Source organism: Hippocampus zosterae, chromosome 20, assembly GCF_025434085.1.
Source record: "Hippocampus zosterae strain Florida chromosome 20, ASM2543408v3, whole genome shotgun sequence".
Taxonomy (NCBI): domain Eukaryota; kingdom Metazoa; phylum Chordata; class Actinopteri; order Syngnathiformes; family Syngnathidae; genus Hippocampus; species Hippocampus zosterae.
The window spans coordinates 468,937-496,852 of record NC_067470.1 but is presented as its reverse complement, the minus strand read 5'-3'; the positions used below and the strand labels follow the sequence as shown (position 1 = coordinate 496,852).

Sequence of the window (27,916 nt, the reverse complement as noted above, 5' to 3'; positions counted from 1 at the left end):
AATCTCCTCCCTTCTCTTCCAACATTCCCCTGCTTACGCTCTCTGCTCTGTTCCTATTCTTTTTTTTTGGGGGGGGTAGTTTTTTGTTTTTTTTTAGTCCGTCTTGACATCTTGGTGCTTTTCGTTGCATATTTTCAGCTCGTTTTGTCTCGCGTGTGTTCGCGTGATTGTGCGTGCGCGCGCGCGCGCGATGTGGTTTTTAAGTTTGTGTGCGTGCACGCATATTTTCGTTCTGACAAAGGCTTGTGCTCGTGTTTGTGTGTTGTGTGTGTGTGTGTGGGGGGGGGGGTGGTTGTGGGCTGGGCCAATCTTCGAAATCTTGCGGCGTCTTCATGAAAATGGTGTCCTTTTTTGAGGTCTCCTTTGAACACGGTCCATTTCGATGTGGAACATTTGCCACATTAAGAAACTCAATCGCTCTTGTGTTTGACTTCTTAGTAAGTCGCGGTGTCTCATCAATGGTGGCTATTTTAATTTTGATAACAAATAATGAAAGGGCTCTATAAATACTGTTGACTTGACTTAACAATCTGCTTTCACGGACACCGTGTCGGCGGAGTTGCTGTCCGGTCTTACGCCCCCCCCCCCCCCCCCATCATTCACTTGCAAGTGGCGGCCGGTGTATCGATCCCGTCAAGCGGCCGACGGTGTCGTGCCCCGCTTCCGAGTCGCCCGGGAAAAGATGAGAGGGCGATCAGCGAGCGGCACCTGGCCTTTTCAAGTCCACACCAAAGTCATTTTGCTCTCTCGTCCAACGGGAGGTCAATGAATACCAATGTTGTGGGCTCGCTGGCGGCGGTCCAAGTCGAGCGCCATCCGGCGTGCGCCTCGGGTCGATTCTCATTCACCCAATCAATCCGTGGCTTGATTGTCCCGTGACGGTCGCTCTTATTCCCGTCAAGGAACGAGTTCACGCCTTTGCTTGCCTAAGCCAAGCCAAGTCCCCCCCCCGTGCCTTTTGTGCCAACCGAGGCTCCGCCTTGTCCATTTGCGAGTGCGAGAGCCCACTTGGCGCGCCTCCATCTGAAACCGACGGGGCACTCTACTCGTCCTCCCGTGGTGGTCGCCACGTGACGACGAGGGCGCCGAGCGACCGGTTCACCGCCTTGCTTCTACCATTCCAAGGTGACGGGAGAAACCGAGCCAAAGCGGGGATTTGATTGGCGTGAGCGGCCGCACGTACGCAAACGCACGCGTGCCGTTGAATTGACACGATGGACAAAGAGTCGCTGATACAAAAGAGTCATTTCCATATCATGAGCTGACGTGACGTCAAAGATGGCTTCTAATTGCTACGTCAGAATCGGAGAAACTGCAGAATGATCCGCACGCACGCACGCACGCACGCTCCCTGGTGACCTGATGTGTCCACTTCGTGCTGCCGCTGAGTCAGGACTCCACATTTTCACCTTCAAACTGTGTGTGTGTGTGAGTGTGTGAGTGTGCGTGCTCATTCAGGTGCAGTCGGGTCAGCTTTTTGTTTTGTCTCGTCAGGATTTTAATGAAGCTTGCGTGCACATCTGTGTGTGTGGGCGGGCGGGCGGGCGTTTTCCTTTTTGCTGCAAACTCAACTCAAGTGTATTTCTCGAGCGGCGCTGTGTACAAAGAGTCTTGCGCATGGAGCAAATCTGATCCAACGCTCAACAAGAAATCATCGCTTTGGTGCGGCCCCAAAAAAAAAACCCCGTTGGTCCGTCTCTTGGTCCGTCAAGAAGTGAAAGTCTGCGACTCGCCTTTGCCTTTTTTTGCAGAGGTCCTTTGACTTGAGCCGTAAGAGGCCTCTTCACTGGCCTCTTGGTTTGATGGCCTCTTTGGTGGGCTTTCATTTATTCTTTTTTTTTTTTGCCACCCAAATGCGGGCTCGCCCCCACGCCGGCGTCCGAGGAGACCGCCAACCGGTCGGCCGGCGAACCGGAGCGTCGCGTCGCGCCGCGGCCGGTGACCCCGCGCATCCGTGACCACAAAATGGAAGCAAATAATGGCTTTGACATGAGATTACCAAAACAGTCAGCATGTCTTCACAAGATTACTGGCGTGTGTGCGTGTGTGTATTGGGGGGGGGGGGGGGTAAATCCCTGTTCTGAGATGGCAGTCTGATTAGTGTGGTGGCCCAAATCCCAGATCATATTCAAAGGATTATTGTTTGAAGATGCGCGCGTGCGTGCGTGCGTGTCAGACATAACTAATGAGATGGGGATTAGTGTGCTTGCTGTGTGTGTGTGTGGTTGGTCTAATCTGCCTGTTGTGTGTTCAGCAGGTTTGATGATTCTTGTTTACGTATCGGTACACTTCAGAGTTTGATGACGAACACGCACGCACGCACGCCATCTGCCGACGACGTCAGTGTGGGAGAAACCCCCCAATGTGGAATCTGAAAAGGAGTGTATTAGCAAGATAGCATCATAATGATGCTAATTATTGGAAAACGCTGCCAGCTAACTCACATGCCCACAGGCTCGTCAAGCCCCCCCCCCTCTCTCCCCCTATCTCTCATACACACACGCACGTCGCAGAAGCTTCTCTGTAAACGATATTAGTCGGTTGAGATTTGTGTATGCGTATGGGGAGGGATTGTTTTCGTCGTCTTGGTTTGTGTCTGCCTTTCCATCTTTGTCCAAGTTTTTTGCCGACACACACACACGCACGTGCTCTTATGCAGGTGAGGACGGAAAGGGAGGGGCCCCACTAAGTGCCCCTCAGGTCTGCCTTGCGGCGAGTTTGCATTAGTGCAGCACCGTGAGGGAGCTCCAGGCCACACACACACACACACGCACACACACACCTTTGCTGTGCTTCCAAAGTCGCGTTCAGCTTTGTGTGTGCGTGTGCGCGTGCGCGTGCTGGCAGCCAGCGAAGACCTTTTGCTTGACTGTCAGAATGAATATTGTTCCTCTCGGAGGTGACCTTCTACTTCTCCGTGGCAGCACCGGGATGGGGGGGGGGGAGAGGAGGTGGTCTGGCTTGGTTTTGACAACAAGTCTTGATGCTCGCCGTAGCGCTCGATCGGTCCCAAGTTGTCTTTTGCCGGCTCTCCAAATGTTGGCGCCCGACCTCTTTGTGGCTCGCCTTTGCCGTTTTTTGGAGCGCGTCATTCCAACACGCCGCCCCAGCCCGACGGAAGCCATTTGACGAAGGCCGCGACTTTGTCCGCGTTGAAATCCCGCAGCGTCTCGGTTCGGTTTGGTTTCGATGGCGCCGTGGATTTGATCCATGATGGGTGGGGGCCCAGTGCGCCTTCTGCTTTGCTACCTCGCGTCCGTGTCGGCAAAGAGAGAGGAAGCGAATCAAAGACTCGGGATAAAAAGCGGCTTTTTTTTTCCTTGTCATTCCTCATCTGCCTTCTTATCTTTAATCTGACATTTTTGGGGGCCTTTGCAATATCTTCTAATCCCCGTCCGCGTGTGTGTGGGGGTCGGGGGGCGTATATTCCTTCCGCAGGATTATAAAACTCTGAATGAAAAGTGACCTTACTCACGTGCGCGCGCGCGTTGAGCCGCGTGACGCGCAAACGCGGCGATTTCTTCTCCTGGAGAAGACGAACGGCGGCCGTCGTGGTGCTCTCCGCGCACGCTGTCCGGACCGGTCGCCGCTTTCAAAGTGGGCCGCGAGCTCCTCCTTGCGAACGCGTGACACCGAGCGGACGGAATGTTGCGTCGGCTTCAACTCGGGTCCCGACTTTGGCCTTGGCATGTGCAGACGTGTTGTGTCCCCGCCTCCCCCTCCCCCCCTTTTCGCTCGCCAGCGGCAGTTCCAGCCCCGAGGGAGGAGGAGGGCGAGATAATCTGTGTGTATGTTTCGGGCTAATTATTAGTCATTAGCATATTATTCTCATGGCGTCCCAGCGATGCCTGAAGTGCGGCGGGTTGACTGCTCGCTGCATTATTCATACTTAACCCGCGGCAAGTTAGCAAACTGCGCCGCAGCTGAAGCTCAACACGGGCCTCGTGCTTTGAAAGACTGCGCGTGCGCGAGCGTTGAACTTGAAATCTGGACTAGGGCTGAACTTTTGCCCAATCCGTCCGTCTCCCGGCTGCAGATTTGGCGATTTTTCGCACGGGCCTCGTCGGCTTTTCTTTTCTCCGTCGCGCTTTAGCTTGGCGTGCGTCCGTGTCACCAGTGAAATGCCACCGCCGCTGTCTGTCATTGTGTGTCCACTGTCACCTCCCATCTCACGCAGACGCACGCCGCCGGAAGCTGCCGTGTCATTGCGTCTCGTCCAAACGGCTCGCGGGGTTTACGTTAGCGCATGCTGCTAACGGAGGCCAGTGGTGCAAAGTCATTAAAAGTGTGAAACCAGGCTTGCTTAATATGTGTGTGTGCTTGCTTGTTTGTGACGGGCAGACAAAGGCAGGAAGGAAAAGTCCATTTCCTGAAAGTTTGGCGCAGCCAAACTCTTTCTGCCTTCTTTTCTAGCTTCTGTCTGTGTGTGCAAGAAAGACATGTTGGCTATTGATTTTCTGCTGTGATTTGCCCCGCGATAGAAAATGTGCTTTGCGTGGCCTCCCGATGCGCTCCCATTGGTTCCCATAGCGACGTAAATATCCAAGTTGAGAGTCGCCGCGCTTGACAAGTCAAAAGAGTCACCGGTGATCATTCGTCAAACATCAATGACGGGAACTTGATTATTGATCCGCTGAAACCGAACCCATGCAAACACGCACACGTGTGTGTGGTGGATTTGTCCTCGGGGTGCGTATCCGTTCGCCGTCGTCACTCTGCCAACATACGCGGAATGCGACTTGACGTGCACGCGCGCTTGTGCTGACATGTTGGCCGCGGGGCGCTCGGTCTTGATGTCTTTTCCTGTCAGCAAAGGGCCCCAAGGATGAAGGTCCGCAGGCTAAGGTATGGCGACGCCATTTGAAGCCACCTTTTCGTCGCCGCCGTCGCCCGTTCCCATGGCGTCGGGAGGTTTGCGCATTTTGGCCTCAAGTTGAGCGCAGCCAAACCCTTTGTCGTAGCCTCGCGTCCGCATCCCAAGGTCGTCGTCATTTCAAGTTGGCTGGCGAAGGGGAAATTCCGTCGAGAGGGCGCGAGGACGTTGTCCTTCTTTTTTTCTTTGTTGACGTCTTTGCCCGCGTGTGTTTTTCAGCGTGTCTGTTGGGACAAGGCCCGGAGTGCGCTCTGCTTCAGTCCAAAGACGACGACTCGGACTGGGAAGCGGGGCCGCCGCCGCCTCCTCGGCACGCCGACGCCTGGATGCCGACAGGTAGCCCGTTTGCGCTTCTGCTGTCCCCCAGGGAACCCGCTCGGGCCCTTTCACCTTCTTAAGAAAGCCTTTTGGCTCAAGTGGACGGGAAAAGACATTCAATGTCACGAAATGAAAGGCAGGTTCTCTTCCAGCGGCGACTGGAAAACACTTTGCCTTTTGTTTTTGCTTGTTGCACTCCAATGCGGCACCGCAGGCCGTCTGCGGCTTTTCTTATCTCGCAACACTTTCTCCTCTGACTTATGGACGCACACTTCACACTCCACTACGCACAACACCGTTGCTTGTGTGTGTGTGTGTGGGGGGGGGGCGCATTCCGAGATGCCGTTTGTCACATGCTCTCCGAGGTTACTCTGCTGACGAATGAGAACGCGGCGCTCTTAAATCAGGCAGCCAATCATGGAGGAGACAATGTGAGCGAGGACACGCAGACTGTCCTACTCGCTCTGATTCGCATCCGTCTTCCAGCACGCGTCTGTGCGTGTGTGTAACTAATAGCGAGCGATGGAGGCTATCGGATGACACACACACACACACACACGGAGCAGCAGGAACAAGTGGAAACTAGTTTTTGTGCGCGTGCGCGCTGCTCCCGCGACGACGCCACCGGCGCCATTTCACTTGCTACTGCAGCGAGTCTGAATTTCAAGTTGCACCCGCAGCGTAGTACCACCTTGCGCCACAACGGGCCAATAGGGCAGCACCGAGCTCTATCGGATGCGGAGATCCGGTGTAACGAAGAGCAAGAAGATCCCCGACTAAACTCCGCTCATTGCCCCGCTTTCGGCATCGTTGCCACGCGGCAGAGAGATGAAACGCTCCGGCGCCGAGTCCTGACGGCGTGACTTGCGACTGCGTCACGCGTGTCAAACAGGCGCTGCTTGACGTTTTCATCCTTGCGCTCTCTCGCTGCGCTTCCTGGAAACAACGCACACACACACACACACACACACACAGCAGAGTGTGCATATGTTGTTCCATTTGTTTGTGTTGAAAAGACGCATTTGTTTGTTGAGGGTGGCACGCGCCCCCCCCCATATTGACTGCTGAATGGTCAGTCCCTCATTTGCACACATGAGCCCCGAAATGAACTTCCACCATCTCGGGAATGCCATACAATGTGGGAGATCTATTTGTTTTTTCCCCAGTTTCTTCTTCTTTCACTTGACCATGTTGACATTTTGAATGACGATGGCAACCGCAACGTTTCTCAGTCGGTCACACTGCTGCACACACTCATTGATTTATTCCACTGTGTGTAAGTGCGTGCGTGCGTGCGCGTGTCTCCGCAGAGTTGGGGCTATATTAATATTTCGTATGGGAGCGTTATCAGCTCGCTGCCAGCTGCACACAAAACACGCGGACGCGCGCGCGCGCGTGCGCTCAAGCTAAGGCTTGAAGGCAAAGCCTGCCATGTATACACACAACACGCACACACATGCACGCGCTCGCTGTGTGTTGTCTATTTTCCTCCCGCAATGTTGGTACGGATCAAAGAGACCCGGAGGTCAAAAAGCAAAGATTTTTAGTGCACACACACACACACACATCGGCGTACGCGTTAGCAAGGAATTGTGACTGAGGTGGCCTGCTACGAAGCTTATTCTCAGTTTCCGCTTTGGGGGCGGAGCCTCCGCTTTCTGGCAGCGCCGCGAGCGCCGACGACAGCCCTGGCGAGAGCTTTGGCGATGGTCGGCGTCTCCGCCTTGTTCGGTGTCGCGCTGGCGGGCTCTTCCGTACTTTGGAAGGAGTTGGCCTTCCTCGCCTTTCAAATCCCGCTGCCCATTTTGCACATGCGAGTGGCTTTGTTTTTGGTTTTTGGGATTTCTTTCTTTAAAAAGCAGGATTTGGCATTTTTGGGCACCTTTTTCAGACTTTAAGAGTACATTATTCCCTGACTTGGCGCTATTGCGGGCGTATCGTCTCCCCCTTCCTCCCTATAACTGCGCCCCTGGCGTTGAAATGCCTGTCATTACAAGTCCAAATGAAATGAATGCAGTCGTTGACATCCAACCTTAATTGCGTAGCAGCCTCGTCGTTTGCCGCGCCAGCTGTCGGTCACGCATGACTTCTTGCGCGCAGGCTCGTCCCCCTTCGTGTTTGCCAACACCAGCGGTCGCGGCGGCGGCGGTCGACGCGCTCGCCTGCTGATGTCGCCGCTCAAAGAGAACGACACGCACTGCATCGCTTTCCTCTTCTACCAGGACGCCACGCTCAACGTCTACGTCAAAGGTACGGCCGCGCGGCGTGCCTTTGGCGCCCGCAGGCTCGAGCGTGTTCCCGTTTGTTGCAGAGAACGGCGGTCCCCTGGCGCTTCCCGTCTTCAACTCATCGGCTCACGGGCGCCGCACGTGGAACGCCTTGGAACTGGCCGTGTCCACGTTCTGGCCGAACCTCTACCAGGTCACTAAACGTGCACTCCAAAGGTCGCGCTTCTCGTGGCTTCTTCCCAATGGGGCTTAATTGCATGAGGGGGGGGTTGCGGGGCAGTCGACGCCGCCACGCGCACGCCAGCGCCTGGCCTCTCCGGAGGCCGTTGTGACGGTGTTGACCGCTCCGTCGACAGGTGGTCTTTGAGGCGGTTGGCGGTGGGTCCGCGGGGGGCGTGGCCATCAAAGACCTATCGCTGCAGGGACACCAGTGCAGTAAGTCGCCCCCATCGCCTTCATTGGTTGCTCTGAAGACTTTAGCGGTGTCGCAATGAATGTGGCGATTTCACCTTGAAGCTTGAGCGCCACTTTGGCCGGATGGGCTGAACGCTGCTCTGTGTGTGCCTTTTAAGCCAGCGCGCCTCACTTCCTGCACATCAAAGGCGTGGAAGTCAATGCGGGCCAGGCGGCCATCTTTGCGTGCACGGTGAGCGGTCGCCCTCGCGACGACGTCCGCCTCCTCCTGCAGGTAGGTCACATGATGATGATGATGATGATGGTGCTTTTGCTGCTCCCGATGGTGGTGATGCGCGGAGAAAAAGATTCATTTCATTTCATGATGAAAATGGGCTGAAACAAATGTCTTTTCCCCCCAAAAAACAAATGAGATGCATTTGTTGGAGACATTCTCATCGCGCCCTCCCGAAAATCCAGGGCTGTTTTTTCCGCGTGCGATTGTGAAATGCCGAGGTCGGTGACGGTAATGATGGCGACGTTGACGTCCACCAGGGCGCGAGTGGGCGTTGCACCGTCGCCACGGAAACCAGGCCGGTGAACTCGCGGCGTTACGTGGCGACCTTTCACGTGGACAACACCACCAAAGAAGACTCCGGCCGCTACCGCTGCATCGGCCGATCGGGGCACGGAGTGGGCGTGTCCTCCTACGCCGACCTCACCGTCAAGCGTAAGAAGTTCTCTTTGGGCGTGCTTGTACACGTGCGTGCGTGTCTTGGAGACGGCTAAGGGCTCACACGAATGACCCCCCCCCCCCCCCCCCCTGCACGCTCACGCACACATTCTACAATCGATCCATAGCTGTTCAAAGCTGATTGAACTGTCACTCAAACACCGTCGGACTCGGGCACAAATGTGTGTGCGCCTGCGCGAGTGAGTGCGAGTGAAGTGGGTCACGAGGAAGTAGAGCAGCGCCAGCGGGGATTGTGGGTAATAAATTGCAGGTCTGCCGCGTGTTGCCCAAGGTCACAAATATTAATTATGTCTTCAACTTCAACTCGCCCGGGTCTCGTGTCGTCCCTCAGAGCCCCCCGTGCCCATCGCCCCCCCTCAGCTGACGGCGGTGGGCGCCACCTACCTGTGGATCCAACTCAACGCCAACTCCATCAATGGCGACGGTCCCATCGTGGAGCGCGAGGTGAGTCGCCGCCGCCGCCGGAACTGGGACTCGCCTTCTTTGATTTTGATTGACGGCGTAAAGCAACCCTCGGTTGACAAAGAAACAATTTCCAACTCCTCGTCCCCGCACGGTTCCCTTTGATGACGAATGCGGCCTGTCCTGACGAGGCGCGTGCGTTTGGCGCGCAGGTGGAGTACCGCACGGCGACGGGCATGTTGATCGACACGACGCCGGTGGACAAGGCCACGCACAAAATCGGCCACCTGGACCCCGATACCGAGTACCGCATCAGCGTGCTGCTCACCCGGCCCCTGGAGGGCGGCACGGGAAACCCCGGGCCGCCGCTGCGCGCTCGCACCAAATGCGCAGGTGAGAGCCCCGCGTTAGCTAGCCGCTACTCACGCGCTCACTCGCGCGCCAGGGATGGAATCGTCGTCCGTTCGTGTTCGCGGATGGTCCGCCCTGCTCGTTTGAAAGGATACAAATTGAAAGAAAAAAGCCATTCAACAAATGAACCGATGATTCATTAGTGGCATTTGAATGAATCCATTGGAGCGAGCCGTAAGATGACAACCGCACGTATTGCGTGGCGCGGGAAGTAGCCTTGGCGTCGTCTGCGTCACTTTGCCGTGGCGGCGTGAGCACCATTAGCGCCGAGCCGCGGCCGTCGCTGATGAGAGGCGAGTTAGCAGAGCTGGTCAGGTGGCTAACGCTTATCTGCCAGATTGTTCAAATGCCGAACCGCATCTGGCGGTGCTAGCGCTGCGCCCGTTAGCCGCTCATCAAGCAAGCGTGCGTGTGCGTGTCTGTTGTTATTTATTAGCGCACACGCATACACAAAGCGCTCTCCAAACAAAATGTTGTCAAGCTGTTGCAAAAATTTCATGGCTCTTTCCTTGTTAACCAAACACACACACACACACACACACACACACCATAAACAAATTCACCTTTGGGAGTGAATTTGTGTGTGTGCGTGTGGATGTGTGTGTGTGATTGACAATTGGGGGCCCTTACACACACACACACACACACACACACACACTCAGCGTGATGATTTACGCTCTGATAACATTCGTCTGTCATCAAGTGACTTTTATTTATTCATATTACTGCACATCAATTATACAATCCGTGTGTGTGTGCGTGTTGTGTGTTAAATAATGAATCAGGGTGTCCATCATACAAGCTTTGTGACTTAGAGCCCAGTGAGGCGACTCAGTGCGACACCACAGCTCTTGGCTCTTGGCTCTTGGCTCTTGGCTCTTCTCTTTGTGCTTTTTCTTCTGCTTCTTCTTTTTGATTTGCTTGAACATGCTCATTATTTGTGGTCTTGGCGCGCGTTCCCGTTGAATGCGTGAAACAGAATTGGCTTGGGTCCATAGATGGCACGACGCCGCGTTCGGGTTGCGCAAGCCCTATCAGAAATCTGTCGAGCCCCCCCCCCCAGCATTTTTCTTGTCTTTTTTTTTTTTTAGACCTGCCCTTTAGCAGGAGAGGGGGGTGGAAAATCCCGCCCCACAATAGGTGGGGGAAGTTGACGAGATCACATGGACGGAAGAACAGACAAGAACCCCACTTGAGGAAGGGCTCACAATGACGCCCAAGTTAGCATTCGAAAGTAAACGAGGGCGAAATCATCTGGCGCGCGTGCGCGCGTGTAGAAGCGGAATGCAAATGAGCGCAGAATTGTGTGGGAAGTCAGTGAGTCATTTCAAAGTAAAAGAGTTGAAGCCTTTTCAAAAGGGAGCGCGCCTGCGCCCGCTCGCCTGCGCCCGCGCGCACAGAGCGGTGCGTGCGGGTGTTGACATCCATTAAAGTGTGTGTGCGCCGTTTGTCGAGGCTTTTAGAATATCTCATATCAATATTTCACTGTCATTCTTTTTTTCACGTCGCATTTTCACGCTCAACTCGGCCAGCAAACATTTGAAAGCTTTTTTGACCTTTTTTTTTTTCTGACTCACTTAGATTTCTTCTTCTGCTTCTCGACTTTTACGACTTGGATTTGCAACCTTTTACGCATCGCTTCTCATCACTCTTTATTTTATTTACATTCACATCGCTCACTCTAGCTGGGCCTCATCTAGGCATGTCTGGATGTGAGCGTATGCTTTTGTGCACATGTATGTATATAGATATAGATATATAGAGAGAGGAGAACCATTTTATGCTTTAATTCTCACGATGGTCGCGGGCATGCTGGAGACACCGTGAATCGGTCGCCAGCCAATTGCAGGACACACAGAGACCGCGCTCACGCTCACACTTAGGGAGAAATGTTCAATCAGTGCCACGCAATGCATGCCGTGCATGTTTTTGGAATGTGAGAGGAAACCGGAGTACCCAGAGAAAACCCACGCAGGCCCGGGGAGAACATGCAAACTCCACACAGAAAGGCTGGAGCCGGGATCGAACCCGGTACCTCCGCACTGTGAGGTCGATGAGCTAACCGCTGGACCGCTGTGTGTGTGCGTGTGCGTGCGCGCTCAGCCGAGCTCGTTAGTGAGTGCAAACAAGACGGATGCTCTCACATGGCATCAGCAACAAGTGTTGAAGACGAGGCTGTTGATGAGCAGGAGGGGGGAGGAGGGGGGGATCATGATGAAGGTAATGAAGGTGACGCGCTAGCAGCTGCACGGGCGAGTGAATAGCACGTAAATTAGCTTGGTGACAGGAAGCCACGTGCTCGACGCGCACAAAAGACACACAGCTGTCTTCCACACATGCACGCACACACAAGCCCTCAGCTTCTGTGTGTGCGTGCATGTGTGAGGACAACAGGAAGTGGTCTGAAAATGAAGGGCTTGATTGACTTTTCACTTGGAAAAAAAAACATGACGGGAGCAGACATCTCTTTCTCATCATTTGATTGAAATGTCAAACTCAAATTGTGGAGTGACACACACACACACGTATGAGGGAAATAGACCAAATGTATGAGATTGTGTTAAGGGTTTATGAGTCACATGATCCTTGGTAATCCCTCCTTGAGTCCTTTATTTCCATCTCGTGCGTGTGCTTTTGTCTCTGTGTGTGCGTGTGTGTGTGTGCGCGCGCGCTTGCGGGCCTGCTTGCGTGTGTGCGCACGTGCATGCCCAAAGCAGCGCGCTGGCATGTAAGAAGAAACAAAAGCAGCCCTAAATATAAACATAGAGGCGCACATTTGCATGTTTGTCGGAGAATCTCGAAGACGACGATCCCATTGTTCCTTTAAAGGCCAAAGTTGAAACGCGCCACACGGTTGAAATCCAGCAAGCAGTCCAATGTAGCAAGCGAGACCGTGTCAAAGGCGGCCGCTCCTCAAGAGCAACTTGTGCCGGGGTCATGGAACGCAGGACGGCAAACAAATAACGAAAATAGAAATAAAAACAGACCGTTCCGGGAAATGGCCGGAAAAAGTCTCGAGTGCTTTGGAGACGGTGCTGGCGAGGTGGACTTGCTCGTCAGTCCAAATGAAAAGTAGGTTTCCGAAAATACAACTCAAGTATTCAGCGAAAACTAGCAAACAACCTGATTTTTTTTCCCATGAAAGTGCAAATACAAAAATGGATATTGCCCAACAAAATCCCTTTGTATGTGTGTGTGTGTACATCAGAGCCACTGCACGGTCCACGCGGCCTGCAGGTGGCGTCGGTGCGCTCCAAAGAAGTGACGCTACGCTGGGACTCTTTGGGCTACAGCGTGACACGCTGTCACCGCTACAATTTGACGCTGCAGTACCGCCTCCGGCCCGCGGGGGCGGCAGAGGCCGAGGAGCGGCAAGAAGCGGCGTACGAGGCGCGGGGCGCGGCGCCGCAGCACGTCCTGCGCGACCTCACGCCCTTCACCAACGTCAGCATCAAGCTTATCCTCAGCAACCCCGAAGGACGCAAGGAGAGCGAGGAGCTGCTGGTGCTGACGGACGAGGACGGTACGACATGATTCGACGGGCTAAGCGGCTCGAGAGCTTTGCTCACGCTAACGCTAACGCAAATGCCTCGGCAGTTCCCGGAGCGGTTCCGCTGGCGTCCATCGGGGGCAGCGGCTACGAGCAGCGCATCCGGCTCAGCTGGGCGCCGCCGCTGCAAACGTACGGACGGATCCGCCACTACGAGGTCAGTCGGTCGGTCGGTCGGTCGGTCGGTTGGCCGGCGGCGGGCGCTTTGGGAAAAAGCTCCGACGGGTGCGCTTCCTCCCGTCAGGTCTCCTTCAAAGCCCTGAGCTCGTTCGACTCGGACGTGGACCTGAGCAATCAGAGCGGGAAGGTCCTGAAGGCGGCCAACGAGACGGCTCACGTGTTCACCGGCCTCTTCCCGGGCTCCACTTACTCCTTCACGATAAGAGCGGCCACCGCCAAAGGCTCGGGACCGCCCGCCGTCACGCAGTTCACCACCAAGATCTCAGGTGGGATCGGCGGCTCTTCGCGGCCGAATCCCGCACGCTGGCCGGCGATCTCACCTCCTCGCACTCGCAGCTCCCGTCATGCCCACGTACGAGCGACAGCCGCCGATCAACCAGAGCGACGCCACCGTCAGCGTCCTGCTGCGGCCGGCGCGCGGCCGCGGCGCCCCAGTCAGGTGAAACGCACACAAACGGCCGTCGGGCTCAAAAAGGAAGCCGAGCGTTTTGTCTCCGTTGTCCCTGGGGTCGGCCAAAAAAGTGGCCCCTCAAATGGAGTGGTCCAAAGTACATCGCAAGCCTTTCTGTCCTTTTTCATGGCGTGTGCGCAAGCGGAGCCATCTCATTGTCAAATCATTCAAATGACACTTGAATCTTGTCAACGTGTCCTTTCAATCTTTCATGCTTTTCTCATGAAAACTTCATCAAGGGGAAGATTGATGCCGTTCAATATTTCAGCACGCGCTGGTGCCATTCAAGCGCAAAACTCCACTCCAAAGTTTTTCCGTCACACAAACAAGTTGTTTTTCGCGAGGTGGCCGAGGTCGCGTTCTAAAAACACGCACGCCCGCTTCCCGAGCGGGCGACCGCTTGTTTGTCTGATTGCGGACTGAGATTGGCTGGCGACCGCTTGTCCACAGAGAGCAAATGAGCACAGCAGTGAACCGCCCGCTAGCTAACTAGCTTACCGCTAAAGCTAATTTGTGTTTGTGTGTGTGCATGCGCGCAGCAAGTACCAGGTGGTGGTGGTGGAGGAGGAGCGCCCCCGCAGGCAGACGAGGGGCACCGCCGAAATCTTGCGCTGCTATCCCGTCCCCGTCCACTTCCTGAACGCCACGCAGCTCAACTCGCACTACTACTTTAGCGCCGAGCTAGCCGTCAGCCACATCAACAAGCCCACGCCGTTTTGCGTCGGTGAGGACCGCGCCAACACTTCAACGAGCAGAGCGATGGCGGGGATGTTGATGTGATGATGTGACGGTGACAGTGATGAAGACGATGATGATGTTCGATTTGAGGATGATGGCGGTTGGAATCAAATGCTCTCGTGTGTTGCTGCCTAGGTGATAACGACACATATGGAGGATTCTGGAATGTTCCTCTACTGCCTCACAAGAGTTACGCCATCTACTACCAGGCAGTCAGCAGTGCTAACGGGGTACGCGCGCGCGCACGTACGCGCGGCTGTGAGCCTTTAACTTCGACTCCATCTGGTCCCCATAAAGGCATAAACCTCCAAAAACACACACACACTAGTTTGTCTGTGTGTGTGTGTGTGAGAGAGAGAAAGAGAGAGTGTTTACTACACGCACACACACACACACAAGATGTTATTGTGTTATGTGTGTGTTAATTATTGACGCTTGGAGGTTTAATTGGGGTGTGTATATGTGTGTGTGTTGAATAATGCAGTGACAGGAGAGCTTTTCACTGTCTCTACACAGCACACACACACACACACACACACACAGTGCCGTAGCGAATGTGCGTGTGGGCATGAATATGCATGAGCTCTGCTGGTTAATTTGTCGTCTGTTTGTTAAAACCAGAAAGACACAAGATGTTCCATCTCACTTTGCACCCGGTCACAGTGTCAGTGTGTGCGTGTGTTTGTGTGTGTGTATGTGTTGGCTGTTAAATGCCACAGGCTGAGCCACAGCCATTTTCCTTCTGTCCATTCTGTTTACAACCAGTGTGTGTGTGTGTGTGTGTGTGTGTGTGTGTGTGTGTGTGTGTGTTCTCTCACAGGAGACAAAGATTGACTGCGTCCGTGTGGCCACTAAAGGTAATGCAATCTTGACTTTTATTTTGCTAGGTTCCAAATATGTTTGTGGGTTGAAACCCAAAAGTTTCAAAGCAGGCTTCATGACGGGGGGGGGGGGGGGGGGGTGAACAAAGACAAACACTAATGTTGTCCTTCATGTAGCCTCAGTCACACACGCATGCGAGCGCCTCCATGGATGCTCTGCGAACACGACGCTAATGACCGGCACTCTACAAATGCCAAGGGAGGCATTTGGCTCAGCAGATAAACACGCTAAAAAGTCTGATTTCCCTGATGATGGACAGACACACGCGCACGCACGCACACACACACACACGGCACTTGGCTATAGTATCTTTAATCAGTTTTTATTGGTGCACAGTTGTGGTGTTTAATGACACTGGAAGCTGATTGGGTGAAGCTCCCCTGGCAGCTGTCAGTCACACTGCAGCAGCCAACCAGCCGAGCATGTCAATTTGCTTGGTCTGTGGGAGACCTGGCATGTATTGCGCAATCACCAGGGAGTACACACACATCCCGAGGATTTGTTTTTTTTTCCCCCCGTTCTCTTTGTGGCTCACCGCGCTAACACAGGTGTGCGCCCAACGTGCCTTGCTTTGCTTTCTCATGTCTGGTTTCAATACTACCAATTTTTTGGGGCTCCGGTTTGATCCGTCGGCTCCAAACGCGGGCCCGCGTTGGCAATGGCCGCCCGTGGCGACACCTTAAGCCCTCGCGTTGGAATGGATGATGGCCAGCAAGTCGCCCCGAGATCCACCGCAGAGTTTCAGCCAACGACGGCGGCCGGATTCCGAAAAGAAGGTGTTCCCGAAGGTCCGTGAAGGCGGAGCCAAATCTCGGGAGCCATTGCCAATGCGGGCTCGGGAGCGCCCGTCTGTGGCGACGGCGATGGCGGCGCCACCGTCGGGACGTTTTGTGCACGTCTTAACCCTTTGCGCCGCCTTTCCGCATGCTCTTTCCTTCTTTCCTTCCTTCCTTCCTTGTTTCCTCGCAGCCGCGATCATCAGCACTCAGCTCAGCACGCCGCACGCCGCCCTGGGCTTCGGCCCCCGAGGCCCCGGCGCCGCCGGCGACAAGCGATTAGCAGGTCAGACGTTGCCCGCTCGAGGCACGCGCACGCCCGCCGGAGACCCTTTTTGCCGCTGGAGCGGGCCAAAAGCCGCCCAAAAGCAACTAGCAGATTTGCTAGCTTTGCAAATGTCATTTCAGTTCAAGTTGGGGAAAAAGAAAAAACCAAAAACCCAGACCCGAAAAAAATCCGCTTGCCCTTTGAGCTTGATGTGACAAACGCGTTTTCCATTTGGGATTTTCTTTGGGCCAATGGGTCTGCGCCCCGGTGTGTGCTTTTGAGCGTCTTGCCCATTGCCAAGTCACGCTGTGGCACTCACGAGCGTGCGCGCGTGCGCTTTCAGGCGCGGCCACCAAAAAGCCCGAAGCGGATCACGAGAAAGAATCGGACCACACGGTGAAGATCGCCGGCGCCGCGGCCGGCGTCTTGCTCTTCATCATCATCTTCCTCGGGCTGGTCCTCCTCATGAAAAAACGGTAAGCGTGTTGATTTTCACTTTCCTTTTTCGTTTTCTTTTGTTCTTGTCATTTTGTCTCCCATCAAGGTGACTTTTTTGGGGGCGTCAGGTCTTTCTTCAACCGCAGTAAATGAGCACGATTCCTCTTTGGCTTCATTTGTAGGAGCGCATTGGCCAGCACGTCACGTTTGAGCGAGTCTTTGGATGTTTGTTGTCAAAGAAAGAGGGAAATGTTTGTTTTGATTTCAAAAAGAAAAGGAAAACATCTTTATGGGCCATTGAAAGCACACAAGACATGAGGGGGCGGGGTCAGCGGCTGGCCTCGGGGAGGCCACATCCACATGCGCGCAGGTCTTTTCATTTTAAAAGCTGCTTTTCATGCACGTGCACACACATACGAGAGAGATATCTACAGGGCAGAGCCAAAAGCGTGTGTGTGTGTGCGCGCACGTTCTCAAAGTGAATCAGACAAATGGATGTTTTGATTTGCACACTCGGAATAGAAAGCGAAAAAATACATGAAGCTTTTAAAGTCGACTCGAAGGTCGCTTTTTTTGTATGTCCGGCGCACTCACGCACACACAAATCAAGAGGAGCTGCTTTGAGCGGATGAATGGATGCGGATGGCGTCCCGGCGTGGCTTTTGAACTGTGCTGCGTTTCTTTGGGATGCCAACAGGAAGTTGGCCAAGAAGAGGAAGGAAACGCTCAGCTCCAGACAGGAAATGACTCTCATGGTCAACAATTCCCAGCACACAACAATGGTGGAAGCGCACGCGCAAACTCTCAATGGACACAGTGAGTGGCTCTCTCACACACACACGGTCACATTGTCAGCCTGATGATGATGATGATGATGATGATGATGTGCGTGTGTGTGTGCAGCAGTGTCATCTGCGTCGTCCTTCACCATGAAGACAAACAGCAGCACGATTCCAAAGTGCTACTACGCAGGTAAGACTCGAGTCTTCAAGCAAGCAAGACGTACTTTGTCTCCTCCGCACGCCTTGACGTTCAGTATCCGATGATCTTTCCATACCGGGGGGGGGGACTGCAACTAACCACCACTTCTACTTGTGTGCGTGCGCGCGCGCTTCCGGCAGACGCGTCGGTGCCGACTGCCATTTTAGGTGAGCCGTCTTTTTTTCCTCTTTTTTTTTCTTTTCTATCCCGTAAGACGGGAAGTAGACAAGTGAGACAGGAAATGGCCAAAGAGACGGGCTCGCTTGCCTCCCTCCCTCCCTCCCTCCCTCCCTCCCCGCTTGCTGCTCTCGGCTTGTTTGTGGAAAACCATGGCTCCGTCCCTTTCTTTCCCTCATGAGTTGCTTTGATTTCAAGTCCGTTTGGCCGTTTCATCAGTAAACGCCGAGAGTGTGGCCGTCGCTCCGTCAGCTTCCGTTCGTCACTCCATCCCGCATCCACTCCGTGTCCGTGACCTCCGACCTGTGCGTGGACACGCGCTAACGTGACCTCCCCGCAAAAAACGTGCCCGCGCACAATCCGTCGTCCGACGGGAAACCTTTCCGTCCGTCGTCACTTGGACGCGCGGGCAATTTGGTTAGCTTGCGCCGTCGCTACTCGCCGCTGGCGATGCAACAAGGGCGAATTCTGTGATGTCGTACTTGTGCGTCACTGTCCAGGCATGATCAAGCCACACTTAGTCACCACCTATTTGTGTTCTTTTGTCTATTTGGCCATGACATTTTTTTTTCTTTGCATGTAAAATGTGTGTTTATTCCATTTCATTTGAAGAAAAACACTGTGTGTGTGTGTGTGTGTGTGTGTCTATCTCTCTATCTCTATCGATGTAGATATGAAGACAAGCTAGTTGGCGACCTAACATTTTGTCCATCTAACACGTCGCTAGTCCAAATCAACTTTGCACCAGTGGAAGAGCAAGACGCTCAATGGCGCTCAACGCTCTCGGCGGCCGATAGCGCGCTGGGTTAGCTTCGGAGGGGAAGGCCGATGTAGTCCGCTGTGTAAAAAGGCGCCACGAGTGAGCAAGGACTCGGGAAGGATTCATGATTCGGAAGGCAATCGGCGTGGTTGACCACCAAGGTGGTTTTAACGAAGGAAACGGCATTCAAAGTAGCACCGTCGCCTCGGCTGCGGCGTTCATCGCGCGTTCTGTTTTGCGGCTAGTCTGCCGAGATGAGTCGGATGACGTGAGCTAGTGGAGGAGGCCCGCCGCCCTCGGAGCGAGCGGGCTGGAAGAAGACGCTTGGCGTTAGGAAAGATGGCCGCGCTTTGCTAGCCTTGAGGCCCGAGCTGCGCTTATTGCTTAAACCTTGTCTCCTCTCTCTCTTCTTCTTGACATCTGCGATGTGTCAAAGTTCCCATTCATGGTAAGTTGACGCGGCATTTGGAGCGAGGGCCGGGCGGGATTCCGCCCGCTGAGCGCACGGCACCGCGCGCACCATGCCACCCTCTGTGATGTCACCCATCCACTCGGATCGCTCGCCGTCGCCTCACTCGTCTCATCGCCTTTCCCCGCCCCTTTGTCGCGATGGCTCGGGTCGGAAGCCGCAGAGAACTTAGCGACTCGCGCGTGACCTCGGGTCTGGCCGCCGAAAGCAAAACTCTTTTCACGCGCCGGCCCGACCCCCAAATCTGCTCGGGAGCCCGCCTTTTCCCGGGTGGTCTGTTGAATCCGGACCGGTTTGCGGATCGGAACCGAGGGCGGATTTGGCTCAGGTCCGGATCGGATCCGGCCTTTTCATTGATGCCGTTCGGCGCCGCGCCTGCACCGCTCTTTGTTCCGGACCACGAACCGGATCCGACGCAGAAAAAGGATCTGAAGCGCTGGAAAATCAAAGGAAAACGAGTGCGGCGTGAAAAGAGTTGATGGATATCTGCCCGGATGTGAGCCCGAGGGCCACTTTGCAGTTTTTGGCCTCGTTTCACCCGTGGGCCCGCCGTTGAGTCTCTTCTCAAATGGAGCGCCTTAGGAATGCTAAGCTAGCTGATGCTAGCCTACACTAGCCAGTGGTAGCCTAGCTGCTTTGTTAGCAGCCTGACTTCTTTGCGGGACTCCCACGCTAAACGTTTGTATCGCGGAGGAGACCGCCCGGCGGCTCTGTCCCTAATCCCGCATGGCTTCCGAGCGGCCTTTGCACCGCCTGCGGTCGCTCGTCTTAGTCTTTTTTTTTTCCCCTATTTGTATTCCGCACGAGTTCCGGCAGCGCTCCCGGAGCCCAAACTCGAGTACAAATGAGTGACGCTCGATCGCACCTTGCGTCTCCGACGGCTCGATCCGACTCTGGCGCAGTGGTTCCATTCATACAAACGGCTAACGCCTCCATTGATGTGACGTGTGTGCATGTCGTGGCCGCCGTCGTCGTCGTCGTCGTCGTGAGGACAAAAAGGCATCGTGCGGCACATGTGACCCGGGTCTCGTTTGCGGTATTTGCCGTCGTGGCCGTCCGTTGACGAGGTCTGTGGCTTTTGTGTGGGTTTTTTTTGCGCGGCAGATGAGCTGGGCAGCGAGACCGGCGGCCTGGTCCAGAACCACCTGAAGCAACGCGAGGCGGAGCGCGAGCCGCCCCCTTACCACCCCGACCCGGCCCAGATGCACCCGGCCATCCGCGTGGCCGACCTGCTGCAGCACATCACGCAGATGAAGTGCGCCGAGGGCTACGGCTTCAAGGAGGAGTACGAGGTGGGCCCGTGTCTACTCCGCGCACGTGTTGCGTGCCGATTCTTCTCGTGGGTGTCAAAGGAGCGTAACGATCAACACGGAGTGTTAGCGAGGAGAAGAATAGTGGTGCTGAGCATAAGAATAATAATCCCAACCCCCTTGCTTCTCCTCTCTCCATTCATCCGATGGGACAGCTGAACCAGGTAAGACGGGTCACGCCCCGCCTTCTCGTCCGCGACGCGCCAGTCCTTCGCGGCGTCCTTCATCCGCTCATCCGCGCCTTTGCCCGCGCATCCATTCACCTCCCGGTCGTGCGCTCACTCGTCCATTCGCGGCCGCTCAAATTCACTCGCTCCGTTGAACGAGATGTCGCGGAAAGTCCGCCGTAAGGCCGCCGGCGGAGGCCCGCCTGCGTGCCGGGGGCTCGGCGCAACGGCGCCCCCCCGCGGTTTGAGCCGCCAAAGGCCACGGCACGCCCGGGTCGGCCTGAGCTCTCGCACGCACGCGTGGCCGCTGACGCAAGTGGGGAACAAAGGAAGGAAAGAGAAAAGAATGGGAGGAGAGACGCTTTTGGGATGATGTCAGCCTCCCTCTCTCTCTTTCTTTCTCATCTCCGACCACTCCGGTGCGGCGGAGATGAGCCTTTCTTCGGCGATTTCTGGCTGGCTGACTTTGTATTTGTTGCGCTTGTGTGCTCAGAGTTTTTTGGAGGGTCAGTCGGCACCTTGGGACTCAGCCAAGAAGGACGAGAACCGAATGAAAAATCGCTACGGAAACATCATCGCCTGTACGTACGCAAACACGCCCGCCGGTCCGTTCTCCCCCGACCGTGCCCCCTCCTTCCAAACCCCTCCTCAAGGATGTGTACCGAGCCCCCTGTTGTTCACGCCAGCCCTCCGGGATCACAGATGGACACGCCTGCTCTCGCATGTACCCCCCCCACCCCCCATTGCTACCAAAATTGGCCGAATGCCGCAACATACTTGCGAACCGGGAGCCTCGTCCCGCGCTAACCTGCCTGCGCGCGTGCGTGTGTTGTAGACGACCATTCTCGTGTGCGCCTGCAGCCTCAAGATGGAGACAAGGGGTCAGACTACATCAATGCCAGCTATGTCGACGTGAGGAACACACACACACACACACACGCGCAGGCACAATAAATAGTGGGTTGCCTTTAAAGGTCAGCGCAAAAAATGGCTGGGCCTCTCTGTTTCCATGGCAACGGTGGTCATCCTGGATGCGAGCGGTGTTGACCGAGTAAACAAACACAAAAGTCAGCGCGCGCGTGCGCCAGAGTTAGTTTTGCTACAGCGACATGGCAGCGACTGCCAAGCGGAAACCAAAGGCCGGCCGCCGCCGAGCCGAGTCCAGCGAGCCAAAAAGTCCAGCGCCGGTTTCTTTGTCTCCTTTGCAGGGTTACCACCGGCCCAAGCGCTACATCGCCACGCAAGGTGCGCGGCGCCGCCGGCGACGCCTTCACGTGTCCCCGCGACGGCGCGCTCCCCGCCTTACATTTGCCTGTGCCGGCGCCTTGCAGGTCCCATGCAGGAGACCGTGTATGACTTTTGGCGAATGGTGTGGCAGGAGAACACGGCTGCCATCGTCATGGTAACCAACCTGGTGGAGGTGGGGCGGGTAGGCAACACGCACACACACACACATGCACAGAGACTCCTTTTCCCAGAATGCATCTGCCAGGACAACAGTGCCCCCTGTTGTTACAGCAGCAAACCTCCGTCCTGACCTGAACTTCAAGTGACAACTCCAAGTAGAAAGTCGTACCCACCCCCCTAGCCCCCACTCTCACACACACACACACACACACACACACACACACACACATCCTGTTCTCTGATGCGTTGTCGTTGACGTTGTCACGGGAGGTTTTGAGACGGGCGGCTTGCGCTTGTGCTCAGGTGAAGTGTTGCAAGTACTGGCCCGACGACAGCGACATCTTCGGCGACGTTTCCGTGACGCTGATGGAGACGCAGCTGCTGTCGGAGTACGTCGTTCGAACCTTCGCGGTGGAGAAGGTCGGCGCCGCCTCCGCCTCCGCCTCCGCCGCCGCCGCCGCCGGCTCGTCCTTCGGGGCTAACGCTTGCCTTCCAGAGGGGCGCGGCCGAGATCCGGGAGATCCGGCAGTTCCACTTCACGGGCTGGCCCGACCACGGCGTGCCGCCGCACGCCACCGGACTGCTGGGCTTCGTACGCCGCGTCAAGGCCAAGACGCCGCCTGCCGCCGGGCCCACCGTCGTGCACTGCAGGTTGCCGGTCTTCATCCGCTGCGCTTTCGGTTTCCGTCGGCCGCGTGCGCCAGATGAATGACGCCGGCGCGTGTGCGTGACAGCGCCGGCGCGGGCCGCACCGGCTGCTTCATGGTGATCGACATCATGCTGGACATGGCCGAGCGCGAGGGCGTGGTCGACATCTACAACTGCGTACGAGAGCTGCGGGCGCGACGGGTCAACATGGTGCAGACCGAGGTACGCGTGAGCGGGCGGGCCCGGGCGCGGGCGCAGGCGCGGTCCTCATCTTCCGCTGTCATCCCGTGCTCTCAGGAGCAGTACGTTTTCATCCACGACGCCATCTTGGAGGCGTGTTTGTGTGGCGATACGTCCGTCCCGGCCAATCAGCTGCGTTCCGTCTGCTACGACATGAACCGACTGGACCCGCAGACCAACTCCTGTCCCATCAAGGAGGAATTCCGGGTAAACAAAAGACCCCAAAAGTCCCGGAGCGCATTTCGGAGGTGCTGTAACAAAGGTGACGCCATGTGCGCCAGACGCTGAACATGGTGACGCCGACGCTGCGCGTGGAGGACTGCAGCATCGCCTTGCTGCCGCGCAACCACGACAAGAACCGCTGCATGGACGTGCTCCCTCCCGACCGCTGCCTGCCCTTCCTCATCACCATGGACGGCGAGAGCTCCAACTACATCAACGCCGCCCTCATGGACGTACGTACGTGCGCCACCGAGCTTCGGACGGCGAGCTAACGTAGGCCGCTTGAGCTCCCGCCGGGTCTCGTGCTGAGCGGCCCTCCGTTGGGTCTGCGCTACGAATAGAGCGCCTCCATCGTACCGATGCCATGAGTCAGTCGATTGTTGTCCCGTCCCCCCCAAAAAAAGTTCTTTGTGTTTGGCACTTTGGTGCCATTCTCGAATGGCCATGAAACAACACAAAAGCAAGCAGCAAAAAAACAAACAATAATAATAAGATGAGGATTGCGGTTCTGTGATGGCAAATTGTGGCTGGGCGGCACTGGCCAACCGCGGAGCGCTTTGTGCCTCGCAGAGCTACAAGCAGCCGTCGGCCTTCATCGTCACGCAGCATCCGCTGCCCAACACCGTCAAGGACTTCTGGCGCCTGGTGCTGGACTACCACTGCACCGCCATCGTCATGCTCAACGACGTGGACCCCGCGCAGGTCGGCCGCTTAAGCGGGACCGCGCGCATTTGCCCTGGGGCTCTCTCCTCGGCACTTGACGCTTTCCGCCCGCTCTCCCTCCAGCTGTGTCCTCAATACTGGCCCGAGAACGGCGTCCATCGTCTGGGCTCGCTGCAGGTGGAGTTCGTCTCGGCCGACCTGGAAGAGGACGTCATCAGTCGCATCTTCCGAATCTACAACCACACCAGGGTGCTCCTTCTTCTCCGTCGTCCTCCTTGCCGGCGTCGTCTCGCGCTCGGCCGGCGAGAGAGTTTGATTTGCCCGCTCTGCTCCGCCCCCGCCCCCGCCCCAGCCCCAGGACGGCTACCGCGCGGTGCAGCAGTTCCAGTTCCTGGGCTGGCCGAGGTACCGGGACACGCCGGTCAGTAAGCGCTCCTTCCTCAAGCTGCTCTACCTGGTGGACAAGTGGCACGACGACGGCGGGGACGGACGCACGCTCGTGCACTGCCTGTACGTACACCAACGTGTTCCTTTCAGTCGGGAAAGATCATTTGGGGCGTGAGTGCCTTGAATTTGAGAGCCACATTGCTATCTCCGGGCACCACGAGATGTTCCTCTGTACCGGCCGGGGCTGCGCAGGGTCATTCCCAAATATCATTTGGAATCTCGGGGCATAAAGTGGGGCTCTACAGATTTGTGAGGGGGCGCGCCGGCCCCCGGCCCTGCTCTTTGCGCCATGCCTGACCTCTGCATCGTGGCGCGCAACTTTGTACCCGTTTGGAGAGAACTGGCCTTTTGGCTCTCTCTCTTGGGGAAAGTTGGCCATTTACTTTTCCTCCTTGTCTTTTTTTTTCAACCACCCCTCATTCCTTCTCACCCTGGACGCTAACCCACCCGCAGGAACGGCGGCGGCCGCAGTGGCGTGTTCTGCAGTGTCAACATTGTGTGCGACATGTTACGACAGCAGCGATCTCTTGATGTTTTTCACGCTGTCAAAACGCTGAGAAACAACAAACCCAACATGGTGGAACTTCTGGTTGGTAGCGCATGCACACACACACGCACACACACACACACAGACTGGTGGCTCGTCTCTGAGATCCTTTCTGTTTCTTGTTTTGTTGGTAGGACCAATACAAGTTTTGTTATGAGGCGGCTCTGGAGTTTTTGTCCTCGGCGTAGCGGGAGAACAACACCGCTTCCCGCTGCCCTTCGTCATCCTCATCCTCACCCTTCTCTCGATCAGCCTCCTCCAATGGCCACGGTGCCGGCGGACACGAGCAGGAAGTCCAAAAGGATGAGCGCAACTACTGGAAGTGGAGGACATGTTTTTGCACTTCCCGTTTGAACGATGTCACGCGCGTGTGTCTTTTGTGGACACAACTCGGCGGTTGGTATCTTTGCATCTGAGTGGAGCGTCCATTCAAAGTTGATGTGCCCGCTGGTCACGTGACGACGGCAAGAAGTCACCTTCATCATACACACACACACTGTTATTTCTCCCGTTGTATTTAATCCCCTCCAAGAACTTGAACGTTGCGGACATGCGTCTGTGCGTGATGAGAGCACAGCGGCGAGTTGTGAGTTTTCAAAATGCCAAAAGTGTTCCTCGTATGAACGATGAGTGTTGCTCTTGGATTTGTGCCGGCGTTGTCCGAGACTGCGACTTGTGACATTCGATATTTTGTATATAGAGGAGCGCAGCAAAGCCACTATTTATTCCTTCTTGTTGTCCTTATGAAGCATGCAGACACCGATGGTGCTGATGTTAAATGTATTTATTGAAGAATTGTATTTGTCTTGTTTGGTTCCTAGCCTTCACAAATAAAGACGTCAAGTTGTTGAAACGAGAAGGGAATTGAGTCGGTGCTTCCACCTCCTCACAACTTCTGTAATTCCACTTACGGGCCTTTAGCCAAATGGGATTGATTTCGGTTTTTGCTCGTTTCTTTGTTCATTTCAGTCCGAGTGCGGGCGCTAATGCGCCATGATGCTGCTTTCCCAAGCGCCAATAAGGACCACCGAAGAAGAAAAAGAGGGCGGGACTAACGTTAATATGACGGAAAGTGGCGCGCAGGTAAGAGGGTGATGTTTTCCCCCTAGGCTGTACTTGACAGCGTTTGTTAAGATTATTGCCAATATTTGTAATGCATCGGTGACGTCGGGCGTCAGCGTAACGTCGTCGAGTAGCGCTACTAGCGTAGCGGGCGCCGTCTATCTAACGAAGTGGCTGTTGAGCGTGAGGACCGTCTATCACCAGCGCCTCCCTCCCTCCCTCTCCCTGTGTCCAGCTGTTCGCACGTCTCGATGGCCGCCAAAGTATTCGTGACATCGAACCTCGCCTTTTTCCACAAAACGCACAACCCGGACCCGGTCAGTCAACAACAACACTCTCACACACGCCAGAACAATTCGACATGGGCAGTCAGTCACCCAGGCGCTGTTCACAAGCCGAGCCTGGACTCCAACGTCACGAGTTGTCGTTGTTGTTGTTTTTTTAAGATCGTGGACTTTTTGGAGGTCAAAAGCTTTATTTAAATTGACATATGTGAACATATGCAAACCCATATTTGCAAGTTTCTTTGTAACAACGTGCATAAACATTCCATTTGAACACAACAACGCTGTGTTTGTAAAAGTAAAGTAACAAAGATGTGAAAACATTCAATGGACTGAACTTCAGATGACGACTACACCAAAAAGGCTCTTATCGATTCATAAATTTGGGCAACCGAACCTTTCATCGAATCTCGCCCGAAAACTCATTTTTATTCTTTTGGCCCTTGAACTACACGTCCACCTCGCCATCCGAAAGAACAACCATCCAAGAAAAAGAAAGAAAAGAGGGGGGAAAAACCAAACGCAAAAACAGGATTGGATAAGTCTCAATGGGGGCTAGAGGGGTTGGGGGGGGGTATTGTCTGTCATGCCGGTGATCAAATCGAATGTCATGAAATTTGGCTTGGAGTGCCAACAACACGGTCTTCTACGCTGTGAGACATCCAAGACGGCGGCATCATGGCTACGCAGTCGGGCATTTGCGTGCGTTTGCTAACCAACGACGTGGCGTATTTGGATCAGGGGCGGTGGTGGAGCTCTACGGGACGGAGGGCACCGGTGAGTTGAGACCGCAAGAAGCAGCGCGGCGTCGGCACCCATCTCTCGTGACGCTGACGCAGGTGCGCGCCGCGCAGGTAAGACGGAGCTGCTCTACCACTTCCTGTGCCGCGCCGTGCTCCCCGTCCACGCCGGCGGCCTGGAGCTGGAGGTGCTCTTCGTCGACACCGACTACAGTCTGGACGTGTTGAGGCTCGTCGGCATCCTGGACGCCAGGCTCCTCGCCGCTGCCGGTATGTGCCGCTGTGCGTGCGTGAATCTGTGCGAGCGAGTCGCTCTCACACTCTCTCCTGTCTTTTGCCCTCTTTCTCCATATCTGCGCCTCCCTCGCTCCCAGCCGAGTCGTCCATCTGGCCGCGGCGACCCGAGGCCCACGTGCGCGCCTGCCTGTCCCGCCTGCTGGTGGCGCACTGCGGCTCTTCGCGGCAGCTGCTGGTGACCCTGCGCACGCTGCAGGCTGGCCTGGCGTCTCGACCCGGCCCGGCGCTGGTCCTCCTGGACAGCGTCTCGGCGTTCTATTGGTCGGATCGCGGCGAGGGTGGGGCCAGTGTGTCCAAGCAGGAAGAGAATCTGAGCAAATGTTCGCAGCTATTGGCGGCTCTGCTGAGGTGGGCGGGCCTTTTTTTGGCGGGCTTTCGCGCTTGCCGTCGGCTGTTGATTTTGTTTTGCTGAATGTTGTTCAAAGTAAATCGAGTTGTTGCTATTCCTGCACCTGTCACCTGCCCTCTATCTGTCAGGGATTACCGGATCAGCGTGTTTGCTTCCTGCCACGCCAACAGGAGGCGTCGCGGCCACGCCTCCTCCTTCTCTCACCTGTGTCGCCCCTGGCAACGGCTGGTCACGCACCGCATGTTGTGCTCCAGGCAGGAAGTTGCTCCCCTCGAGGGTGGCCCCGGAGGTCACACGTTCAGCGTGCGCTGCACATCCTCGTCATCCGGGGGCAAAGCTCACAGAAACAGCTCCTTCCGGATCGGGGACGGCGGCCTGGAATTTGTCTGACGCGCCGGTCCTTTGACCGCCGCGCGGCCCGCTCCATCTACTGCACAGACTCCAACCCACCGCTCAATAAATAAAGCCTTGGCGCGACTCCTGA

General features: G+C 55.6%; 2 protein-coding genes across 6 annotated transcripts in view; both read left to right on the top strand.

Moving 5' to 3' along the window:
- Positions 1 to 25,559, top strand: part of LOC127592909 (receptor-type tyrosine-protein phosphatase mu-like) — a 26,114-nt gene extending 555 nt beyond the window's left edge. The window contains exons 2-37 of one of the 5 annotated variants that reach the window (XM_052053981.1): positions 5,093 to 5,209; positions 7,292 to 7,441; positions 7,503 to 7,612; positions 7,776 to 7,854; positions 7,992 to 8,107; positions 8,368 to 8,542; positions 8,898 to 9,010; positions 9,181 to 9,361; positions 12,588 to 12,902; positions 12,977 to 13,086; positions 13,174 to 13,375; positions 13,446 to 13,548; positions 14,100 to 14,284; positions 14,434 to 14,528; positions 15,119 to 15,155; positions 16,150 to 16,242; positions 16,568 to 16,700; positions 17,360 to 17,478; positions 17,566 to 17,634; positions 17,784 to 17,810; positions 19,017 to 19,028; positions 20,154 to 20,341; positions 21,020 to 21,107; positions 21,362 to 21,438; positions 21,735 to 21,771; positions 21,858 to 21,955; positions 22,237 to 22,353; positions 22,430 to 22,584; positions 22,668 to 22,803; positions 22,879 to 23,028; positions 23,103 to 23,276; positions 23,614 to 23,745; positions 23,830 to 23,955; positions 24,059 to 24,216; positions 24,607 to 24,742; positions 24,835 to 25,559. In XM_052053981.1, the coding sequence (XP_051909941.1) occupies positions 5,093 to 5,209; positions 7,292 to 7,441; positions 7,503 to 7,612; positions 7,776 to 7,854; positions 7,992 to 8,107; positions 8,368 to 8,542; positions 8,898 to 9,010; positions 9,181 to 9,361; positions 12,588 to 12,902; positions 12,977 to 13,086; positions 13,174 to 13,375; positions 13,446 to 13,548; positions 14,100 to 14,284; positions 14,434 to 14,528; positions 15,119 to 15,155; positions 16,150 to 16,242; positions 16,568 to 16,700; positions 17,360 to 17,478; positions 17,566 to 17,634; positions 17,784 to 17,810; positions 19,017 to 19,028; positions 20,154 to 20,341; positions 21,020 to 21,107; positions 21,362 to 21,438; positions 21,735 to 21,771; positions 21,858 to 21,955; positions 22,237 to 22,353; positions 22,430 to 22,584; positions 22,668 to 22,803; positions 22,879 to 23,028; positions 23,103 to 23,276; positions 23,614 to 23,745; positions 23,830 to 23,955; positions 24,059 to 24,216; positions 24,607 to 24,742; positions 24,835 to 24,888 (4,367 nt within the window). In that variant the 3' untranslated portion in view covers positions 24,889 to 25,559. The remainder of the gene's footprint in view (positions 1 to 5,092; positions 5,210 to 7,291; positions 7,442 to 7,502; positions 7,613 to 7,775; positions 7,855 to 7,991; positions 8,108 to 8,367; positions 8,543 to 8,897; positions 9,011 to 9,180; positions 9,362 to 12,587; positions 12,903 to 12,976; positions 13,087 to 13,173; positions 13,376 to 13,445; positions 13,549 to 14,099; positions 14,285 to 14,433; positions 14,529 to 15,118; positions 15,156 to 16,149; positions 16,243 to 16,567; positions 16,701 to 17,359; positions 17,479 to 17,565; positions 17,635 to 17,783; positions 17,811 to 19,016; positions 19,029 to 20,153; positions 20,342 to 21,019; positions 21,108 to 21,361; positions 21,439 to 21,734; positions 21,772 to 21,857; positions 21,956 to 22,236; positions 22,354 to 22,429; positions 22,585 to 22,667; positions 22,804 to 22,878; positions 23,029 to 23,102; positions 23,277 to 23,613; positions 23,746 to 23,829; positions 23,956 to 24,058; positions 24,217 to 24,606; positions 24,743 to 24,834) is intronic. The other 4 variants (XM_052053982.1, XM_052053985.1, XM_052053983.1 and 1 more) reach the window with 4 other exon arrangements.
- Positions 25,442 to 27,916, top strand: xrcc2 (X-ray repair complementing defective repair in Chinese hamster cells 2). Its single transcript, XM_052054026.1, has 7 exons — positions 25,442 to 25,572; positions 25,670 to 25,783; positions 25,998 to 26,079; positions 26,788 to 26,823; positions 26,901 to 27,056; positions 27,161 to 27,431; positions 27,561 to 27,916. The coding sequence occupies exons 2-7, from the start codon at positions 25,694 to 25,696 to the stop codon at positions 27,820 to 27,822; spliced, it is 897 nt and encodes a 298-aa protein (XP_051909986.1). The 5' UTR covers positions 25,442 to 25,572; positions 25,670 to 25,693; the 3' UTR covers positions 27,823 to 27,916.